The sequence below is a fragment of the Thermobia domestica genome, chromosome 2 (assembly GCF_964235325.1).
Source record: "Thermobia domestica chromosome 2, izTheDome1.hap1.1, whole genome shotgun sequence".
NCBI classification, from domain to species: domain Eukaryota; kingdom Metazoa; phylum Arthropoda; class Insecta; order Zygentoma; family Lepismatidae; genus Thermobia; species Thermobia domestica.
In genome coordinates, this window is record NC_137455.1 from 112,909,657 (window position 1) to 112,933,495 (window position 23,839).

Genomic DNA, 23,839 nt, shown 5'->3' on the forward strand with positions numbered 1-23,839 from the left:
GATTAGGCCAAACGTGGCGACACGCATTGAAGGTGAGGGGTCCCCACGCGTTCCTCCACACTTTTACCACTGATTATACCTCATCTTAATATACGTAACAAATAAAATAATGCGATATTCCATGGAAATGATAATTTGTTTTACCCACATGCATTACTGTAAAATTTGCATATATTCAAATGGCGGCGCTATTTTGACTTCACATAGTGCGATTTGGGAAACTTGTTGCGTAAATCGCACCAATCGAAGGCTTCTAAAATATCATCATTTTTACCATGATAATGATAAGATATCGTTATGAAATCACTGTAAAAGAATTGGAAAACTATAAAGTTCAATACGATCAAAAATCATTTTCAATTTCTTCAAAAGTTTAGAATTAAACCATTTATGTAAAAAGTTGTGCGATTTTGACTACTCTTCCCTATATATATACAGAGGATAGACAAAAAAATCTAAAAACACTTCATACAAGACACGTAAGTTTGACCCTCCACTGTACAACATATGTTGCGGTTGCCGATCGATTTTTGTTTTCAATGCGTCATGTGGACCTTCCTCTTCCGTTAACAGTAACTAGTTCACCTGTGTGTGTCGTGGTGTGAAAGTGGTACGGTAAAATGCGCGACCTAACAGACTTCCAAAGAGGCATGATCGTTGGTGCCCGTCTGGTTGGAGCTTCAGTGCCAACAGTGGCGAACATTGTGGGAGTATCGAAAGGCACTGTGTCCAATGTCACGAGGGCATACACAATTCATGTGCAAACGACGTCTGCAAAGCACAACAGTGGTCGAAAGACAATCCTGTCAGATAGTTACCGGAGGGCATTAAAACGGATTGTAGCAGCTAAAAAGACCACCACTGGAATGAAAATTACGTCTGAACTCAATTCCGGCCTACAGAACCCGGTTTCATCGAAAACAGTGCGACGGGAATTTCATAAAATGATAATTCATGGTATCACCAAACTCCTGGTCACAGCAGTAAATGCGAAGAGGCGTATCCAGTGGTGCAAGGACCACAGGGCGTGGACTCATGAGCAGTGCAAACATGTAATGTGGTCCGATGAATCGACCTTCACCTTGTATCCAACAACCGGTCGTGTTTACGTATGGAGAACACCGTCGCAGGCCTATGATACAGACTGTATTGCTCCCAACTGTAAAGCATGTGGGTGGTTCTGTTACAGTATGGGCAATGATATTGTGGTTTTCTGTAGGTCCCATCATAGCCCTACATGGAATGATGAATGCTAAGGAGTATGAGGCCATTTTGGGGGACCAGGTTCTACCCATGACCCAAATATTGTTCCCTGATGGTGATGGCATCTACCAAGATGATTTGGCACCCTGTCACGCTGCAAAAACGATGAAATCATGGCTTGAGGAGCATGACCAGGAGCTATCACACCTCCCCTGGGTCCCACAATCACCAGATCTGAACATCATTGAGGCATTGTAGTTTGAGTTAGAAAGACGTGTTCGGTCTCATTACCCTCTACCAGCATCCTTTAAGAACATTGGTACAAAATTTCACACATCACGATTCAGGAGCTGTATACGTCCATTCCACGTCAGATCCAAGCTGTTTTGGACCAGAAGGAGGCCCCACATCTTACTAGGTATGATTTTCACACTTTTGCAAACGTTTTAAATTTTTGTCCAACCCCTATATATATATATATATATATATATATATATATATATATATATATATATATATATATATATATATATATATATATATATATATATATATATATATAATTTTTATGACAGATTTAACGTTCCTTAAAATGTAAAATGTTATTCCTTCAACATTTAATAATGTCATCCCATAAAAATGAAAATATGTCATTCATAACAAAGGTTTTCTAAATTTTCAAAACTCAGACTTATAAAACGTTTGATGAAGACATAGGACATCTTAATTCCTTTCATTATTGTATTAACGTAACATTTGTTCTTTAAATAAACATGACAAGAAGTATGAAAAGTCTTATAGAACGACTATGTGTATCTCCTGACAGGAATCAGAGCAAAATGTAGTAATAGCGAGAAACTGTTTTGATATGGATTCAGCGTTTAAAGATAGTCTTCCAATTTTGCCCTTATTTCTCTATTGAAATCGAAAGTTGTGGATTTGTCACATTATGTTTAAATTTTTTATTCGTATGGTTTGGAAGTGTACCGTAATTCCACAATATGAACTAATATAGAACTTATTGGTTTAGATGTACTTTATCACTAACTACTTAAATTTCAGTGTTGTTCACTTTGCTCCTTTGTCTCTTGCAAATTATTCAATAGCTATTAGAAAATTACTTCTTCGATTTCCTAAATAAATTTTAATTTGAGTTTTCCTAATTGTATTAAATATCATATTTGGAAAACAAAATTAATAACGTATTTAAGACAATCTTCTTTTTTTTTCAGTCTACGCCCAATTCATCGAGTCCTTTCAATAAGTGTATGAGATACGGCGTGAATTTCTCTGCTCTGTTAGCACATTCGTCTGTGAATGATCTGAAACCAAATCCTAGTTGGCCGACTGTACCTTGCGACGCTGGATGGGAGTTTAACAAAACAGAGATTTATTCTTCCCTCGTCATAGATGTGCGTATTTATCATTTATCTTAGTGATGAGTTGACATTGCAGTAGTTTGTTAATTCGTTCTTTTAAGCATCAGAAGTTCTTTTAGTTTGATAAAAAAAAGTTTCAATAACTTTTATTTGTAAAAAAATTAGTCTAATGATTAGCTGTTAATATATATTGAATGTAATGAATAATATTTTTAATATTATTTTGGAAGATTTGAAATAAATAATATTTTAACGTTTGTCACATCATGACTCTACATTCAGATATTGTCCTTAATTTTTCATTATAATTTTTTTCACCTAAGATTTATTTAGTTTTGAATTTTATCTATTTATACTGTATTTTCATTCAACTTCTATACCATCACTTTTATGTTTTATGTATTCTTTCCTTATCTTATAAAAAATATTCTTAACCTGTGTTTGTGTTGATTTAGCATAATATAAAAAGAAGTGCTCATGTACTAGGAAGTTAATAGTAAGCAATATTTTATTCTCAATGAAAATACAAAGATTTGTACTTCCTTTTAAATATGCTTAACTTCTATATACTTGTAACAAAAGGAAGAACTTGTAGAATCTGCTTGTATAATTTACTATGTTCCTTTATCCAATAGTTTGAATTGGTTTGTGGGAAATCAATTTTTCCGACACTTGGTCTGACTGCTTTGAATATTGGAGGTCTTATTGGAGTCTACGTATTTGGAGTCATCAATGACAGGTTAGTTTGTTCTTGATTTCACCTGCTCACAAGGGTAGGTCATGCTATAGACAAGGTTTTAACATAGTTTTGTACGAAGGTTGCCAAGACGAAATCGTAATTTGAGTTACAAATCGTTATAATTATAAACATTGTGCTATCACTGACGGCCGGTTGTCACAAATTGAGAATGCTTCATGCACTACGGCAATAATCTATCCAAACTTTCGGAATTAGGGAATGAAGTAAAAAATTGTTAGGATATAAAGCTCACAAATTACTTTCAGAATATCCATCTCAGTGCAGAAAAGGACGTTTTCAACGTAGTTGGGAAGAGGAATTTCAGAAAATTGTAGGATATATTTTAAGATATAACTCATTGTACTACACTCCTCAGTTGATTTTCTCGTTTTCAATAATAGGAATTTTCTACTTTGATATCGTATTCATGAATTGCAATCTTTAATTTTTTTGTTACCTTGTGTAAATAAAGAAAATAATTGAGACTAGCAAAAAATATATAGTTTTCAACATTTCCATTACAATATTTTTTTCCATCTATGTACCGATGTAATCATAATGATATTTCCTAATTTCAACTAGTGTACTTCTTCTTTCAGTTCGAGCTTGTTCTTTGGTGTGCGACGATGTTTCATGTTGTGTCACCTTTACAGGCTAACTATTTCATTTCGAAGTAAATTGGATGTTTTGAAATAATCAAGAATTTTAAATACGCGTAAATCTTATTTTCTGAGGATTATTCAACCTTAGTTGCTATTTTTCTTAGACTTCAAATAATGAGTGAACATGAATAATTTACAACACATTCAAAACTAATAGATGCTTTTCATATTGCTGTACCACCAAGAGATTCTCGCCTATTGGGCAAGTTGGTGATCTATCATTCATTATTATGGCACACTAAGCCTACTCTTTCAGAATGAACAGATTAGCAACATTTTTTGAATAATATTTAATTAATATACATATGTTTTCTTCAGAATTTGATCTACAAACTGCTCTGGTAGTTTCAAATAGATTTGTTTTTTTTTTTTTTATCACTACAAGACTACAAGACTAAGGAGGTGTTACGCAATGGCCAAGTGTTCCATTATCATGAACAGAAACAAACATATTCATATTAAAAGCAAATATTAGAATCTCATATGAACCTGTAATTTATTATAAATGTTACATGTTTCGCACAAAGATAAAATCAGTGTAGCACCTAAGTTACTCTGGTTTTGAATTAAACGAACTTTGTAGTATAAGCAAGTTCTGTTTCACTACCAACTAACCCTAAAAAGAATGTTGCCACAAGAAAGTATTTCGTCCATTTCAACGAGAAAGAGAGAGAGAGAGAGAAAAAAAAAAACGCACTAGAAACCTTGCTAAAGGCACGCCCATCTTAGTAACTAACACTGCTGTGAGTTTGTCTGAAAGTGAAGTAAATCTTTGGTGCTCAAGTAAATGGGTATATGTTAGGCGAAGCAGAAGAAATCCTATGACCATCTAACTAACTAAGTCTGTGGCTTATGGAAAGCGGAGGTTCAATGTAGCGTTCACAAAAGCTCTTCATTGGCTTCTGTCCTTAGCCAGCTGGATCCAGTTTCTTCTTTGTATTTCTATTTCTGCGAGATCAATCCTAATATTGTCCTCCCATCTGCGACTAGGTCTTTCTAATGGTCATTTTACTATGACCATCACAGAAAGAAGAAATTGAAAATATTTTGAAAAACAAAATTGATTTCTAATGTAAATAAAACTACACATTCTTTTTAAACTTATATCTCAATGTTCATGGGAGTTATTTAAATGCATACTTGATAGGTGATTATGGATGATTAATTTAGCACAAAGTTTCTAATTTATTTTATCATAAAAGTAATTTGAACTTTTATCTCACTTTCACTAATATTTACAGATGAATTACGTTAATTATTCATGGTATAGGAAAACATTTGTCTACGCAAGTATTGAACATAATCGAGAATATATGACTCGGGAGAGTCAAATTTCTTTTCTTGATCCCTCGTTCTCATGTCTTCAAATATTTTATTTTAAAACATTAGGGGCTATAGAGAATTCAAGGCCCTCCCAAAAAAAGGTTCTTTTATTTCATTTTGGCTCTTAATGAAGCAAAAGTGAAGAGAAAGGAGAACTTATTTCCATTTGCGAATATTTCTCCTACGTGCTTTGAAAAGGTTTGATTTCCTAGTCAAGTAAGGATTTCAGTATATTTTCGTTTTGCTGTTAGTTGAAAGGTCGCAGAGTACTTCTCTATGCATCTGTGTCTGAATTGTATTCGAATTCCATATGCAAGTTTTTCTCTTGCTGTCTTCTTAGTATATATTCGAAATATATGAATAATCGGGTTCAATAGTAATAAGTTTTAGTTCGTTATTTTTTAACTATATGTTTCTTTGATTATTTGACACTTTTGTGGCCATTATATTTGTTTTTACATACCATAGCACTATATGTTCATATTTATATGGAAAGAAAAGTTTATTCTAATTTTGAGAACAATTTTATGATAGGAATTAAATAAACAAATATGCTTTAGAAGAATTAATTAATGTTTATGAAATATAAGTGGAAATATGAAATATTAATATAAAAAAAATGTTGGATATATATAACATTTCTTAATTTAGTTATAATCGTTACATTCGATTCACTGAAAACTGAAGGCAGTCATTTTATATAGCATATAAAGTTCAACAAACATTCAGTCGTAAACACAAATCCTACTAAGATACAGACTAATACAATAGGTTTTAAACTTGACTTTATCAATCAATGTTATCAATGAAAATGTAGATTTTTTTTTTTTTTTTTACTATTACGTATTAGTTTAGGAAGTTACTATATAACGTCTTTACTGTAGAAATTTGTACCGAAATTAAAATGACCTGTAAATGTCAATTTCAGATTGGGAAGGCGCAAGTCATTCTTCATATGTCTTGGAACAGGAATTGTGGGCGGTGCCTTGTCTTCAGTGGCGTATAATTTTTGGATGTGGGCAGCGTGTCGCTTCATTGCTGGATTGTCCGTTCCTGCCATCTATCAAATTCCTTTTATCATATGTAAGTTTGTTTGCTAAATAATATATTTACTTTCTTCTTTGAAATAATTCTAAAATACATTGGCATTTTGTTATTTAAGAGAAGAATTCTAGGTATTCTTAGTTTTTGTTTATAATTTTCAAAATAATGAAAACCAGAAAACAAAATTTTAGTTTTATAGCAGTACATAACATTTGGAAAGTTCTTCCTAAGTCCTTTCCCATAGTATCTTTTAAGTACAAGGAACAACGACGAAGGTAAAAGAGAAGGAGTTATTTGTCCATCACAATAAATTCTTTGTCCAACCGAACAAAATTAGGACACTGTAACATTGATGTTATTTAATAACTTTTACCATCTGATAATATCTTTTTTTTAGCAGTCTATTTAAGCTAGCTTAATTTGAACGATTTCGTATTCACAAATACTGAATAGTTCAATAACAACTTTGAGGACTCGGAATTATTCAACTAGGGAAATAAAGCGTATGATTTAAAACTAATCTATATTTGTATTCAGAGAAAGGTCATTAACCACAATCGATTTAAAAATGTGCTTCATTGTGATTTTTCTTTTCTAAGCAGAATCTTATTGGTTTCGAAATATAATAATAATAATAATAATAATAATAATAATAATAATAATAATAATAATAATAATAATAATAATAATAATAATAATAATAATAATAATAATACATATTGTTTTTCAATTATATTTTTCATACACTATTTTACTGCAGCATTTCAGTACACAGTTACATGAGTCAAAAATGATACCAACACATTGATTTCTAAATAGTAAACTATTCTCGAAATACAGGGAGTCGTAAAATTCAGTTTACTCAAAGAAAACGATATTTATATTATGATATAATATATTTGTGAAAAAAATAATGTTTGAGCGTGGATTAGTCACAATGCCGTTTTATCTTCGCAACAGTACGCTCATTACTTTTTGGCCGTTGGTTGAGGCGCAAAGGATGTTTTATTTGACTTTTACAACTATGATTGAATTTTGTGTATGGGAAAACTAACTTCTATGTTGCCCTGTATAGTATTTATTGGAGGAATATATCATTGGAATAGTCAATTTATTCAATTCCAATAAGGAATTATTCAAATTTTAATAAAAATGGTATCAAAATAATCGAATTTCTTATTACTTGACCTTCTAAAATTTTTCCTCACTCATCCTTTGCTTACATTATCAGAAACTGACACCTTCATATTTACCTTCCCCCAAGTTATTTTGAAAATTGGAGTAAGTAGAAAGAAAGAAAAGTATGTGGGTTTACGATAGCTTTTTAAAACCGTGTAAACACTGATTGAATTGGACCAGTATTAAATTAAGATGTCAAAAACTCACACCAGCCGTAAAAATTTAAAATAAGTTATATTGTATATTGAAGTAATCTCCAGGTGCACTTTGTAGTTCATAGCTAATATTGAACTAAGTGAACTGAATAGAGTACTTACTGAACATGAGAGTATCTAATTTTATTTTATTTTACGATTTTAGCGTACCAGGAATAATTTATTTCCTATTCGACTATTATGTATGAGATATGCATAACTACTATTGACATTAATTGTGAATGTTCATTGTATTTTTTTTTTTTATTTTCCTTCTTGATATAACATAAATAATGAGTTGGAAAATTGTATACCTACAAATTTGTTAGTGATTCTGAATATCAGCATCATCATTGTTTATTAACACATATACTTATATGGGAAATTATTTTTCTGTTTTATTTAAAACGGATTGGAATTTTAATTGTTTTATTTGAAATTGACTGGAATTTTAATTGTTTTATTTGAAATTGACTGGAATTTTAATTGTATTATTTAAAATAGACTGGAATTTTAATTGTTTTATTTCACCGGTTTCTTCTTCAAATCTTTTTAAATGTCCTTTGCTTCGTGAAAACTAAACCAAATATAATTGAAGTAATAATAACTTTATGTAAAATGTAAATTCATTTCGAAAAAGTGAAGAAAATTTAACTAAACCTGAAGAAAAAAATCAATAAAATCACATAATTAAAATTTCAGTTCATTTCAAGGGGAAAAGAAGCCCCCATATAAATCAGTGGGCTACTAAAGCAATGAAAGCGAAGGTACTGTACATCATTAAAATGAAAGTAACATTTAAAAAGAAAGTACGATGAAGCTTAACTGCAATTTTTTTTTCCAGCGTTGGAACTTGTAGGACCTAATTATCGAACTTTTATAACAGTTATGACATGCTTATTTTATTCCGTGGGGCTTATTATTTTGGCTGCAATTACCTATATGGTTAGAGACTGGGTAATACTTACCCTTGTTACAACTCTTCCATTCATCTTGTACTTCATCTATTGGTTGTAAGTATACTCTCATGTTTATTTACTTATTTATTTTTAGATCTGTAAACACACGTGATTAACAGTACGAATGTTACTTGTAGAATAGATTTTTGAAGTTACTATTTTACTCCAAAATATTATTCGGATATATTTCATATTTAAAACAAAGCAAGGAATTCAATTATATTCTCACTAAAACTGCATCTGAAAGTTTACAACGTATTTTCGTACTTTTATAATTACTGTAGAAAATTAGAGAACATTTTACAAGATATTTTTTTAGGACCTTTAACTCCTTTCGTGTTTTTTCTTCCTGTTTTTTTTCGTTTAACGTTCCACGATTATACCCTATTTGCTAAAAGAGACCGGTGGTTAATGAAAATGAATGGTTGTAAAATTTAAGTTTTTGAGCTCTCCCACCAAGAATCGAACCCGGGATTATGTGCACCAAAGCATACGCATTAGCCATAAGACCAACGGAGAGGCTTATTTCTCTTATTCATGTGATAGTTCTTTGACACTCCACATGTCACCGAATATTTTCAGTACAGAGTTGCGAGGTTTTAGTCGCTTCAATTACTGTAAATCTTCTATGTGTGAATGCACTCTTAATGGCAAGCGAATTGGGACCAGGCACTTGGGAATAAATTCCATGAAATTAAGCTAATCTTTGGTGAGTGGGTCACCTCCTCTCGTGATAGTCGTCGTGATGAAGTGCTCCTGGTGCGGCTGCGCATCAGACACTCTCGTCTTGCCTGTAGTCATTTGTTACATGGTCTGAACCGTCCGTATTGCGAAAACTGTATTGTCCCACTGAGTATTCGGCATATTCTTGTTGAATGTCCTGAATACTCAGATGTCAGAGAACGTCATGGACTGCCTGTACCCTCACTTGTGTTTTGGGGGATGATCTCAGTATTGTGTGACGCGTACTTGATTTTATTTGCTCTATAGATGTTGCTTACGTTCTCTGAGCCTTTTTTTTGTTTTTTTATAGAGTTTTTAGTTTTATAATTTCCTTTTTGCTGCTAACTTTTATCTTTTCTTCTACTTTTTATTCCTTTTTGATATAAATTGTTATTGTTATTGCTTTTATCGTCTATTTATTCTTTTATTCTTTCTCTGATTAATAATTCGCAGTGATCTTTTATCTATTAGTATCTTCATTTAAGCGTTATCTTGTTGCAGTCCATGTTAGAGCAGCCGTGTTTATGTTACGGGGACATATAGCCTTGCTGCTGACATCCCAATCCTCCTTTACTTATTCATTCTTTCATTCATTCTACATGTGAAATTGTATTAATCCAGCTCAACAGAAATTCAATTATAATCTTTTCATATATATATATATATATATATATATCAACTGTTACACTCAATTCTTTATTTTGATAACTACTTTCAACTTCATTTCAAATTGGTATTTTTCATATTTCAAATTCATGTGTTTTTTTGTGATTATATGTATTTATGCTGTAGTGCTCTTCCTTCTGATGTTAATGCGCAACGGAAATAGATTTTAGCATTAAAGTCGTCCAACGCAGAATTCAAAGAAAACCATGCTAGGCGACTTTGAATGGCCCGAGTCGCCAGCTTAGAGCATAGCTCCAAGCAACACTAACGCATCCAAATTCGGAATGTAGAGAGTCCGTACCCCAAGGAATCAAACATTTGCCATAGTTGCATTCAGAAAGAACATATGTTAATGACATTATCAAAACAATTACCGGAATACAACATATTATAATATTATAGATTGGACCTAAAACAAAATTCGTAAATAAGGACATACATATGTACAAAACATAAATATTCACATAAATAACATTTCACATTATCTGTACACAATACTTATTTTATTTTCTCTTTTCTGACTATCTTTGACTTGCCCATAAACAAAAATTCCAGTAATGTACAGATCAACAAAAGTAATACGATAAGTAAGATGTTTCTCAGTAATTCTTATTTTACTAGTGGTGGTATTAAATTTATAGGTAAATAGATATATGTCGCTAGTCTGAAACAATTCTAACTGAGCTGTTTAGTTTCGATTGTAATGGTATATATAAAAATTGGTTGTTGACAGTTTGTAATGCTCATCTTGTAATTATTAGGGAATAGTGCTGATTAGTATGTCGCTTAGTTAACATTATTGCTTATACATTATATTTGCTTTCATATACTTTTATCATTCTTCCCATTGTTTCATTATTGTATATCTATATAATTATTATTTATTATTATCATACAACATTCATTACTTTTTTTTAACAATCTTCCTAACATAAATATTTTTCATGTTTCTCGATTTTTTTTTAACACATAAACAAACATACCTCAAGCTTCACCTCAATCAATTATAAGACAGCTTCAACACAAGATTCCCAAGATGGCACTACATAAGAAACCTGTGTATCTTCTAGCCGACTTCACATCTTCACCACCATTATTAATCTTATCAGCAACATCTTACGTAGAAAAGTTGGTGAGACTTGCAAACCAGAATTTAGATCATATTACAAGACATCTGATTTTATTAGTGAGAACCCGGAGTGGGTTCAACTATTAGCACCTCATTTTTACAATTTCCATCTCACTTAGATAAGATTACAAATAAACTTTCGGTATAATTTGAGGTCATTTTACGTTTCACTTCAAACCGCAACCAAACTTTTCCAGTTGCACAATTTATTATTTGTTACAACTAGTACTTTAACTAATAGTTTTAACAAATTCTGTCTCTTTTGTTTTATTTTGTTTATTATTCAACAAAAGAATAATTTCTTAGATCTTAGTTATTTTCTTCTTTTTTTTTAGAATTTAGAGGTGCAGAAATTGTACCATTTAGCCAATATATGCTTTGCTTTGAAATGCAAAACAAAATTAACGACAAATTATTGAATAAATAATTCAATGAATAAGAACAACAAAATCATAATATTGAATAAATAAACAATCAGAGTTTGGAATGCCATCACATAATGTGTGGGGCATTACAATTTGCCAGTGGTGGCTAAAAAATTTTATCATGAGATAAAATTTTTAAACATCAAATATTTGTACCCTATGTGCAACATAATTTCTTCAGATTTTCTTAATTATATAGAGCCCTAATTTCAAATGCTCTCGTATAAATATAACAAAGACATTGAACAATTAAACTAAAATTATTAAACTCCAACATAAACAAAAAATAATAATGATCAAATACAAACATAGAATTAAGTCAAAAGGTGTTTCCAATTCTTTATCCTGTGTCCCTAAAATATTCCTTCTTGATTAGCTTTTTCTTTTTGTATTTCCTGTTTCTGACCAACTTGATATTAAGCCATTTCATTGATTCCATGATCATCCAGTCCTGTTTTCTTCTTTTAGATTTCCGACGATCTCGATATTTCTTTAAAATGTCTATCTTAACTCGACATTTCACTCGTTTCGGAAGATTCATATGCTCATCCATACGTTTCTCTTTTACTTCTTTCCAACATTTCTGGATATCTACAATTTCATTATTCGATTGTCGTCTCCATATGGTTTTTCTTCCATCAGTCATCTTTCTTATACATTTCTTCCTCACTTCTTTCCAGTGTAAACAGTGTTGTTTTCTTTTTGAGCTCTGTCGTCTTCCACGATTGGAATGCCTTGCATTTGGCAGTTTCACCTTATAATTTTTTTCTTTTTCTCTTCCAACCCAACCGAATCATAGTATTTCTCCTTAGTTGAAGTTTGGGGAAGACATCTGTACATTTCATTTCTGCAGTTCCAGTGTCGCGATCTCTCTGTTCCACTTCTTTATTTGACACGATATTTTCTTGCACTACACATTGCTTTCTCAGTATTTGGCATGTTTTATTTATTTCAAATTCATTTTCAGTCACAGATGTGGATTCATGACAATTTTCTGTTTCATCTTCTTTACCACATTCTTCGATTTCCACTTCTTTAATTTCTTTCTTATATTCTTTCTCACGACCTTCAATTTCGTTTTCTTTGACTTCCGTTTCTTTTATTCCGATTTGGATTTCTTCAACTTTATTAGCTTTCCCGATGTCAAACTCATATTTCAGAACTACTATTTCTTGTTTTTCTTTACATTCTTTAGGAATTTCTCCCTTTATTCTTGCGATCGATTGGCTGGTAAGTTTTCTAAATTCTTTTAGAGTCTCGGCATGGTCTTCCCTCACATCTCGTGCAGATACTGTGAAATTCTTAATGTCACCTTTTAATTGGAACAGTTCTCTCAAAATTAAATCTAATTTATCTTCTATTCTTAAATTCGATTTAACACTATTTGTTATTGACGTTCCTCCTTCTTCCTCATTCAAATTTCTCTCATTTGGATTGGTAAATTCACATTGTTCATCACTATCATTGACAGAGTCCTTTCTCTTATTCACTATACGTGACATTATTAAAATCATCAAATAACCCATTTGGGTTCCCACTAACATTAGGATCCGATGTCAACTAAATTTCATAACTTATTTGTTTCCTAAAAGACCACTAAAACAAATTTAGACACATCAATTCCCCAGGTCTTAGACTCCGAACATTCTGCAGTCGAATCTCCTTCTCACTTTCCATTGATCTTAATATGGCATACAGATGACTCTCAACCTTCCATGATTCCCCTTGGAAGAATTTACCTCTGGCGCCTTCCGGTAAATGCCTGCCAAGATTCATGCTCAACAAGTTAGTATATCGACCTTCTTATACCGAAGCAATGGAGATTCAACTTCATAGATCCTGATGCTGGATGTCGCCAAATTTTGTAGTGCTCTTCCTTCTGATGTTAATGCGCAACGGAAATAGATTTTAGCATTAAAGTCGTCCAACGCAGAATTCAAAGAAAACCATGCTAGGCGACTTTGAATGGCCCGAGTCGCCAGCTTAGAGCATAGCTCCAAGCAACACTAACGCATCCAAATTCGGAATGTAGAGAGTCCGTACCCCAAGGAATCAAACATTTGCCATAGTTGCATTCAGAAAGAACATATGTTAATGACATTATCAAAACAATTACCGGAATACAACATATTATAATATTATAGATTGGACCTAAAACAAAATTCGTAAATAAGGACATACATATGTACAAAACATAAATATTCACATAAATAACATTTCACATTATCTGTACACAATACTTATTTTATTTTCTCTTTTCTGACTATCTTTGACTTGCCCATAAACAAAAATTCCAGTAATGTACAGATCAACAAAAGTAATACGATAAGTAAGATGTTTCTCAGTAATTCTTATTTTACTAGTGGTGGTATTAAATTTATAGGTAAATAGATATATGTCGCTAGTCTGAAACAATTCTAACTGAGCTGTTTAGTTTCGATTGTAATGGTATATATAAAAATTGGTTGTTGACAGTTTGTAATGCTCATCTTGTAATTATTAGGGAATAGTGCTGATTAGTATGTCGCTTAGTTAACATTATTGCTTATACATTATATTTGCTTTCATATACTTTTATCATTCTTCCCATTGTTTCATTATTGTATATCTATATAATTATTATTTATTATTATCATACAACATTCATTACTTTTTTTTAACAATCTTCCTAACATAAATATTTTTCATGTTTCTCGATTTTTTTTTAACACATAAACAAACATACCTCAAGCTTCACCTCAATCAATTATAAGACAGCTTCAACACAAGATTCCCAAGATGGCACTACATAAGAAACCTGTGTATCTTCTAGCCGACTTCACATCTTCACCACCATTATTAATCTTATCAGCAACATCTTACGTAGAAAAGTTGGTGAGACTTGCAAACCAGAATTTAGATCATATTACAAGACATCTGATTTTATTAGTGAGGACCCGGAGTGGGTTCAACTATTAGCACCTCATTTTTACAATTTCCATCTCACTTAGATAAGATTACAAATAAACTTTCGGTATAATTTGAGGTCATTTTACGTTTCACTTCAAACCGCAACCAAACTTTTCCAGTTGCACAATTTATTATTTGTTACAACTAGTACTTTAACTAATAGTTTTAACAAATTCTGTCTCTTTTGTTTTATTTTGTTTATTATTCAACAAAAGAATAATTTCTTAGATCTTAGTTATTTTCTTCTTTTTTTTTAGAATTTAGAGGTGCAGAAATTGTACCATTTAGCCAATATATGCTTTGCTTTGAAATGCAAAACAAAATTAACGACAAATTATTGAATAAATAATTCAATGAATAAGAACAACAAAATCATAATATTGAATAAATAAACAATCAGAGTTTGGAATGCCATCACATAATGTGTGGGGCATTACAATGCCTGTATTTGTTTGAAAATTTATATTTGGTAAAGTCCTTATTCAGATAAATAAAAACTTTCGAACTAAGCACTAAAGTTGAAGAAGAGTATTACGATACTATGTTACAATGTGATCGTCACAACAACGACTTCATTAGGCACAATATCAGATGTCTAACAAAGGTGTCATTGTAATGGCGAAAATAATACAGTTTGTTAGGAATGGTTCTTAGTGTCTTATTTAAATTTTATTATGTATTTATTTTATGTAGTAAGTAAATGTGGTATCTCACCGATACGATTATGTGAAGACTGTTGTTGTTGTAATTTAATAGTAATGTTCTTTTAATTTATATGTTGCGGGTAACCAGAGTTGTAATGTTTACGGATCAACAGATATGTAAAATTAAAAATTCACAAAGATAATTTAGAAAGTCAGGGAAAAGATTATATATAAAAGTAACATAATCTTGAAGGTATTAATGATGATGTTCCAACCTGTGTCCAGAGTTCCATATCGAAATTGAGTTTTGAGCTTCTCGCTCGAAAGAAAACACTCTTTTACATATCTTTTTGTGAATGATATTATTATTATTATTATTATTATTATTATTATTATTATTATTATTATTATTATTATTATTATTATTATTATTATTATTATTATTATTATTATTCCATTAATTTTACTTTATAGATGTTATGCTTTAAGATTTTCAGATGTTTTGAAAGATCCCATGTTGGGATATATCTGTATTTGGCATCCCGCATATGTCTTATGCATGTATAACTGTCATGACGTGTGCTTGAAATTACGTAGATATCTGCGGACACTAGCGAACTGATTGATGAAGGAATTTTTATAACCTGTAAGTTTCTCTCGATGTTCTTTGAGGGTTATTAAAAATATGCTGTATTACAAGTATACTTCCTGAAAACTTTTCATAATTTGTTTGAAACCGAATAAATAAAGGTATACCTATCTTTTTCTTAATATTGTCATTTGTTTTGCAGTAATAGTTCCGCTTTTCCGCTTTTAGTGATATTGTGACTTCATATAACCATTTTTTCAAAATATCAATCCTGTAACCTTTCCTTTCCATTGTTTAATAAGAATTAACTTCAGTTGTTCTGTCGCTATCATCGTAACAAAGAATTAAGGCTCTACGAAAGATTTTTTTTTTCAAATGTTAAGTTCTATTTTATTTGAATATGCCGACTTTGCATGTAGGTATTGGGTACCTACTTTATCCTTCTAATAAATTTTGTTATGGATACTATATATGATTAGGTCCAGAAAATGTATACCATTGGTGCCCCCAAAGAGCACATAGAAAAATTTAACAGGTTGTAAAAGTTTCTTTACCAATCAGTTCCAGTCTGCAGGTGTTTATAAAATTCCATGCACATGTCAAGACACTCATTATAGGCATGCCAAAGAAGAACATACTCACTAGAATGGGAAGAATATATTCGGGTACAACTATATACCAACATCGGACCTTTCAAATCACCTAAAAGGCTCAAAACATAAAATCGATAAAGTGAAATTGATAAAAAAAATTCATCATTCATAGAAAGACAGATCGTTCGAACGAGGGAATCAAAATTAATTTTGGACATTGGAACTCTGGACAGAAGTTGGAATAACACTATTGATATATTCACCCGTCACCACCAACTATAAAAGAACAAAGATTTAAAATGTGTATTGCTCGGAAAATTATGTTTGTGAGTATAAACATTTAATTTACATACTCCCTAACTCTACCAAAATACTGTCCCTTACTTCAGACTTACAATGCTGATTGGCAGCGAAAATTGAACGTTTAATATAATTTTTGAGAGTAAAAGTGGTCTCTCAGTTCATTGATAAGACTGCTCTTCAAGAAGTTTATATTTCAATGGGTATTATTCTTCACACCAACAAACAAGGGAGATTTTACGTTGAATTATATACAATTATGCTGATGTTAGAATAGTAAAGTTCTGAATTTCGTCATTTTATACAACTGTGTAGGAGGCAGGATGCCTTAAGAGTAGCAGAGGCTCGAATAAGTTGGAAGGTCTATGTTAATTTATCTAGGGACTTTGTCTAGGGATTTTTTTTAACGCAAACTTTATTGTTATTATTTTTTTAATTGATACTTTTCCTTAGTCTCACTCTTTTCATTGATTACTTTTAATTAGAATACTTAATATTAGTTGAGGATGGTACAAGTAAATTTAACGTTTTTCCTTTTATACGATATTTATAGGTTCTTACCAGAATCTCCGCGTTGGCTTCTTGCTAAAGGTCGTCTAGATGAAGCTTCTGAAATTTTGGAGCAACTAGCAAAAGTTAATAAGAAAGAGATTCCTGTCAGTTTTAAACTGAAGCTAAAGGTAAATCAATATTTAAAGAACCTCATAGCTATTTTCACTCTGAATTACAGAAAGAAACAAAAGTGTTTTAGAATGTTTTTTTAATTTGCTATATCCTAAAAGAAAATATTATTGAAAGCAGACCTAAACAAAGAAAGCAGAATCCTGATGCATGTGGACTTCCAGGTTACGGGATATGTGGGAAGTGGGAGCAGAATATCTATTGTAGTGATATATATATATATATATATATATATATATATATATATATATATATATATATATATATATAGAGAGAGAGAGAGAGAGAGAGAGAGAGAGAGAGATAATTAGACAGATATATTTAAAAAAGCATTTGTTAAATTATGTTGTTACATTAGTAGAAACCTTGACCCTAGGGAGATACAGGAAGTGGCGGTTCCGTGTTCAAAGCGTCTCTTGAACAAAATGTTATGTAACAATAAACATATACCATAGTAAAATGTGTATACAGACACCTAAAATAATACGAAGTTGGAAGCTTGAACTTCTCTCCTAGATGGAATTCTACGTATACCACAGTATATAGGCGTATAAGGTTGGAAGTAAGAGGCCCAACGTAAGTATGAAATGAACATTAAAATATACGGCACTGAAATAATTGTTTAGGCTGAGTGTATGTCTAAACAGTGTTTAATTCTGTAGACTGAAGTACCGAGTAGATACGCCGATTCAATTAATTTCGAAGCTTCGAACAACCTATCAATAGAGTATAGAGAGCGAAAGAAAACAAATAGAATACTAATCTCTGTTGTATTATCTCTCTTTTCTTCTCTCCTCTTTGCACTTTGTCGACTAACTGTTCGAGCCTTTAAAGCTACATTTCTTGTATTTCGATATGTATAATTAAATACAAAGGTCTTACACGATAGTTGAGGACAGAAGCCCTAAATAATGGTATTTATTTTTCAAAACTAATATCTTATCGTCAGAATTTAGAAAAGAGTTAAGTAAGGAAAAAGAATACTGAACAAAAATCTTCCATGAATCAAGTGTGCTATATGTCAGGTGCTACGCTACAATTAATAAGTCAAAACATGAATAAGTAGCCAGAGAAGAGGAAATACTGGAGAAACAGAGACATGGACCGTAGAATATACATAGCCTATATAACGCGAGACAAAAATATGATGGGAAATTTTCTTTCCAGATTGTTATGTTTAGAATAGGCTCAGAGGGATAGTACTACCGTACATTCTTATTTACTTATGTGCATTTGAAACCTTGAATGTAAACGGCTATATTTTTCACTAAAGTTTTCTGATTGCGTTTAATTATTAACTGAATTGTCATTTACTAATTACTTCTGAAATCATTATCATTCACTAATTATTTCTAAAATCATTATTGCTTTCTAAGTTCTAGTGCTCATAATTTAGAACTATTCGTAACTGGTTCAGATGGATTTCCGAGACATACAGAGTAGACTCACCTTTAAAGCTTCCAAGGAAAACAATAATAACAAAAATATAGAATTTCTTCTAATATTTAGTTCTGAATCCATAGCATCCTCGAAGAATACCAGATAAGGTTAAAACAAATCATTTGTATATAAAAGGAAAGCAAAAAATCACAAGATCTATGTATTATCATAATTTATCAAATGAACTCATGTTTATTTTGTTCTAAACGCGTTTTGTTCTTAAACTTTGTATGTGTTTAAACCATCAATACTTAAGAAAATACTCTTCCAAAGATAAAATATTGTACTTACAGTTCCATTGAAAGCAGATAGGAAAATATTTCTTAATCATTTTAGTTCCATTTCACGTTTTCTCAAGGGTGTAGAAGATAACTAGAACAATATTCGAGTTATAAAGTTACTTTACGATCAAAATCTACTACTGAAAGACCAATGTTTGGGATCTCTACAATTATAACAGGAAACTTATGTAGAACAGTCAATAAGTTACCTTTTAATAGTAAATCCTAACATAATCTTATCAATAATTTTCCAAAATAATCAGAACCATAATTTTCTTACATCATTACACATAAGATCACCTCTTAAATTGACAGTATTTCCTTCCTCTTGCCATAATATATTTGCTGAGATTTTCTTCATACCGCTTTGGAAGTAGTTATGCTCATAATAATAAAATCCTTTTGCCAATTTATTATTTCATTAGCTTTCTTATTACTATCTTTCCTAATGTCATCAAAGCAATTGGATGAAACGTTTTCAATTTGCTTCCAACGGAACTGTAAGTGACATATTTTATCTTAGCTAGATCTTTTGTTTGCATCTTGTGTCTTGCTATTAGACACTGTACAACATCGCAGAGAAGTGATAGATTTGAGGTGGTACTCATACGTTTCTGTATTCGATACACACATCTAAAGCATTTTTACTGTTTGGTGTTGGCTGTCCATATTGTGAAGAATTAATCGTCTCTGAATATTTGACCTATTCTGATGGAATGTTTCCATCACTCAGAGAGCACAGAACGGTTCGAAGTGACAGGTGATCTTAATTGTCTCTTGTGAAATTATATTGTTTTTAGTTCTTCTATACTTGGTTTGATTTTGCTATTGGAACAGTAGAAATTCTCTAAAAAGATCAATTCTTTGTGTCTTATCTAATGTTCATTTAAATCTACTCTTTTAAGTATAGTAAATTTCCTTTTGTTTTGTTTTCCTTTATTTAATTTATAATCTAAAGTTTGAGTTTGTATTTCTTGTTAATTAATTTAAGCTTTTAACTATATTGTTTCATTTTAATTAGGTTAATATGTTCACTGCTAGTCTATTATCATTACGGAGACAAATAACCTCAATACTGTCGTTTAGATTTAATTACTTCATCAGTCAATCAGTACTCACATAACAATAATCTAACATAACTCGTGCAAAATGTTATATTAAGCGCTTACCTAACATTGTTGTCTATAACTTTGCAGCAACGAATGATGATGCAAAGAACTCGTAGTGAAGAGGCTCGCTTAAGAAAAGGTCCTGGTACACTTTCATTGTGCAAGACTCCTAATATGAGACTCAAGACTATTCTAATCACGTTTAATTGGTAAGTTATCTCTAAAAGTACTTTTTATTTGCATGTTGAGGACAATTTCTAGGAAAATATTTACCAAATAATGCATTCCATTTTCTAAATATTCATTGCATTACACAAAATTAAATAATTAATAATATTATCTATTTGCCTAGGTAGTGGTTTTATTGAAAATTGAAATGTGTAGGTCTTTTTAGTGTAAAAGACTTAAGATAACTGAGACAACTATTGTTAATAATAATAATAATAATAATAATAATAATAATAATAATAATAATAATAATAATAATAATATTTCTAGGTTCGCAAATGAAATAGTTTACGTTGGCTTGAGTTATTATGGTCCTGCCCTTGGTAGCAACCAATATCTAAGCTTTCTGTTATCATCTCTGGTTGAAGTTCCTAGCTATTTCGCCTGCTGGATCATAATGGACAAATGGGGACGACGATGGCCACTGTCGATATGTATGATTCTGAGTGGTATTAGCTGTGCAGCGACGGTTTTGCTTCCTCAAGGTAAGAAGTATGCTTTATCATTCATCAACGTACAGATGCATCTTCCTAGTAACTTAGTTTACCATTATCATTATCATTATCATTTTGAAATACAGGGTAAATTTACAATTTGTATGTATTAAATTTATCACAATTGGCAATCATCTAAGTCTTTACATCTAAATTAACCAATTCTTTGGCATCAGAAACCCGATGACGGTCGATTATTTCAGAAATACTAAACCAGTATGAAAGATTTATAATTCCATCGTCTGTAACGCTGATGTTTGGGAATTTCTTCGCAATGTCTATTAGTTGATTTTTTTAAAATTTATATATATGTGAAGGATATGGAGAAAAAGAATGGTAAACTTCACTTTAAAGTTGGTGAGTTGGGTACAGAAAAACAATGATAACACCCATGTAAGCTGAACTGTGGGAATACTTCAAGTTTGAAACAACAGCATATACAGCATGCTGTTGTTGCTAACTTTAACTGTTTCCACACTTCAGCTCACATGAGTGGTAGCATTGTTCTTTTTTGTACTCAACTCATTGATTCTTTAAATGAGGGCTACAATTGTTTTCCTCTATGCCCTTCATATCAAATATCGTGTTGATGCTTTGATTGCATCAGCCAGTTGAAACTGTGATATTTTGCCAGTCATACTGCTTTGTGAGCTGTCAGTCTAGAGAGTTCGGATAGTTAGATTCGATCTGTTGTAAGACTAATCCTTGATATCAACAAATGAGTACCTGCATCTAATAATTTATCTTGAAGCATTCAACAAAGATTATTTGAATATGCATCCAAGTGCATATCTTTTGAATGGAAGTAATTTTTTCTAAAATATTAGACGATTTTCTCACGCGTCTAATCAATATTTTCTTCTTTCGTTGTCAATAATTTTAGAAGTACACATTCTGTAAGGCTTAAACCGTACAGAATGTTAGGATAACGAGTGTAAACTACTTTTCTTAGCGCAGAGTTGCATATTTCCAATATGTCATTATCACTGAATTAATTCTAGATACTTGGATTTATTAACATATATATAGAAAATAATAAATATAATGGTGTAATGGGTAAAGTGTATTAGTATACCACAATAATGAAACGGGTAGTATAGTGGGATTATAGTTATAGTGTATTGCCTGTCACATGGAGACCATTACCCAAATGATCCATGGCATTTTATGTAGATGTGAGGTTGTAGAATAAAAGAGATTGAATAAAAATAAGAAGAAGAATGCATAATGTAATTAATTAATATTTAGAATAAAAGAAACAATTACACATAGGTTAAATACACAAATACACTTTGTAAAGAAAAAATAGCGACACCTCAATTCTCAAGGTAACTTACACAGAAAACCATAGTTGCAGCCGGCTAGAAGAGGAATAGAAGGAAATTATAAGTGTGATATTTCATTTGCATTATCTGTGACACCTATGGTGTACAACGGCGCTTATTAATTATTTATGTATCAGTAATATTCTCACCAGATGGCTCCTGAGAACGTCTCGTAAGTTATTGGAGTGAGAATTCTGCATTGTATTCGTGATGTGTAGGCCCAGGTAATTAGCATTTTGTGCTTGTTCTCTGCTTTGTCATTGTTTGAACAGTGTTAAGTGGCAATATTGCTGTTGTGCAGCGTTGTTTTTGTATGAAATTGTTGCTACATGTGGACTGTAAACAAGTATGATGGGTAAGAAATGTGACTTGTCGCCACGTGAACAAGACATAATTCTTGCTTTGCACAGCTAAGTTACATCTCTAAGGGAGATGGTTGGAATACTCAAAATCCACCATTCGACGGCAGAATGAGTAATCCACAAGCAAAAATAGTATAAGAAATCATCCCTTCGTCAGCAGTAATAGAAAAAAGAATGCATCACCCAGAGCAGATCGCCAAATAAAATCAATAGCACTGTAGAATTAAGGAATGACTTCCCCAAAAATCATTTCTATAATTTGAGATGATCTTGGAACTGCAGCCACTCGTACGACTGTATTATCTTAACTGTATCAAGAGGATATTACGAAGAAAAAACTGCCTGAAAAGTCGAAACTGACAAAAACACAGAAGACTTCAACACGTAGGTTTTTGAGGCGATATGCTACTTGGACTTATGACAACTGGAAGCATGTTGTTTTCTCCGTTGAAGAAAGTTTAGAATAGAAGGAAACGATAGTGGTGTGAAGTTGTGGATACGAATGAACGAGGAACTTGATACGGATTTTGTTTAAGAGATGCAAATATTCAGTTACTGAGTGATGGTATGGGCTTGCTTCACCGCCAAAGACGTCAGAACAATGGATATAAGTAAAAAGTCATTTGATGCACAAAAACGTCTTCAAATTCTGGTACGTAAAATTCTTACAAAGCTAAAGATAACTTTCCTGAAGAAAAATTGGACTACTTCGTTTTCCAGGACGTTAATGCTTCATGTCACCGAGCGAAAATCGTTAAAACGTGATGCAAGAATATGACTATTTAAATACTCATTTGGCCTCCAAACTTACCTGATATGAATCCAATTGTAAAGTTTGGGTCAATATGAGCAGAAAACTCAATAGACAACTATCTCGGATAGAATGGAACTCACGGAACAGATAATCCGGGAGTGATTCCATGAAATCAAGGTTGTATTTTGCAATAGCCTTGTCACCAAAAGGCCTCGAGGATTCCCTGCACTACCTAAAGCCCATGGTCCACATACGAAATTTATTTTGAAGTATTGTACCTCTTAATGTTCGTACACAATATATCTTACTCTTAAGAAATTACATTTTTTGTTTTGTGCTATTATTGTTGATCTTTCATACTTTCATGTATAGTTCTTCCCACAGCCGGTTTTGCTGAAAACACACATAGCTACTAATATATGCATATAAATTCATTATATGCATATAAACAAACCTGAAACTGCG

At 31.6% G+C, this 23,839-nt stretch overlaps 1 protein-coding gene across 3 annotated transcripts in view; it reads left to right on the forward strand.

Moving 5' to 3' along the window:
• The window catches only part of CarT (Carcinine transporter), a 370,341-nt gene that overhangs the window by 330,225 nt on the left and 16,277 nt on the right, over positions 1-23,839 (forward strand). For all 3 annotated transcript variants that reach the window (XM_081745089.1, XM_081745097.1, XM_081745080.1), the window contains 7 exons: positions 2,436-2,615; positions 3,218-3,321; positions 6,235-6,389; positions 8,568-8,736; positions 17,254-17,380; positions 20,299-20,420; positions 20,710-20,924. In XM_081745089.1, the coding sequence (XP_081601215.1) occupies positions 2,436-2,615; positions 3,218-3,321; positions 6,235-6,389; positions 8,568-8,736; positions 17,254-17,380; positions 20,299-20,420; positions 20,710-20,924 (1,072 nt within the window). The remainder of the gene's footprint in view (positions 1-2,435; positions 2,616-3,217; positions 3,322-6,234; positions 6,390-8,567; positions 8,737-17,253; positions 17,381-20,298; positions 20,421-20,709; positions 20,925-23,839) is intronic.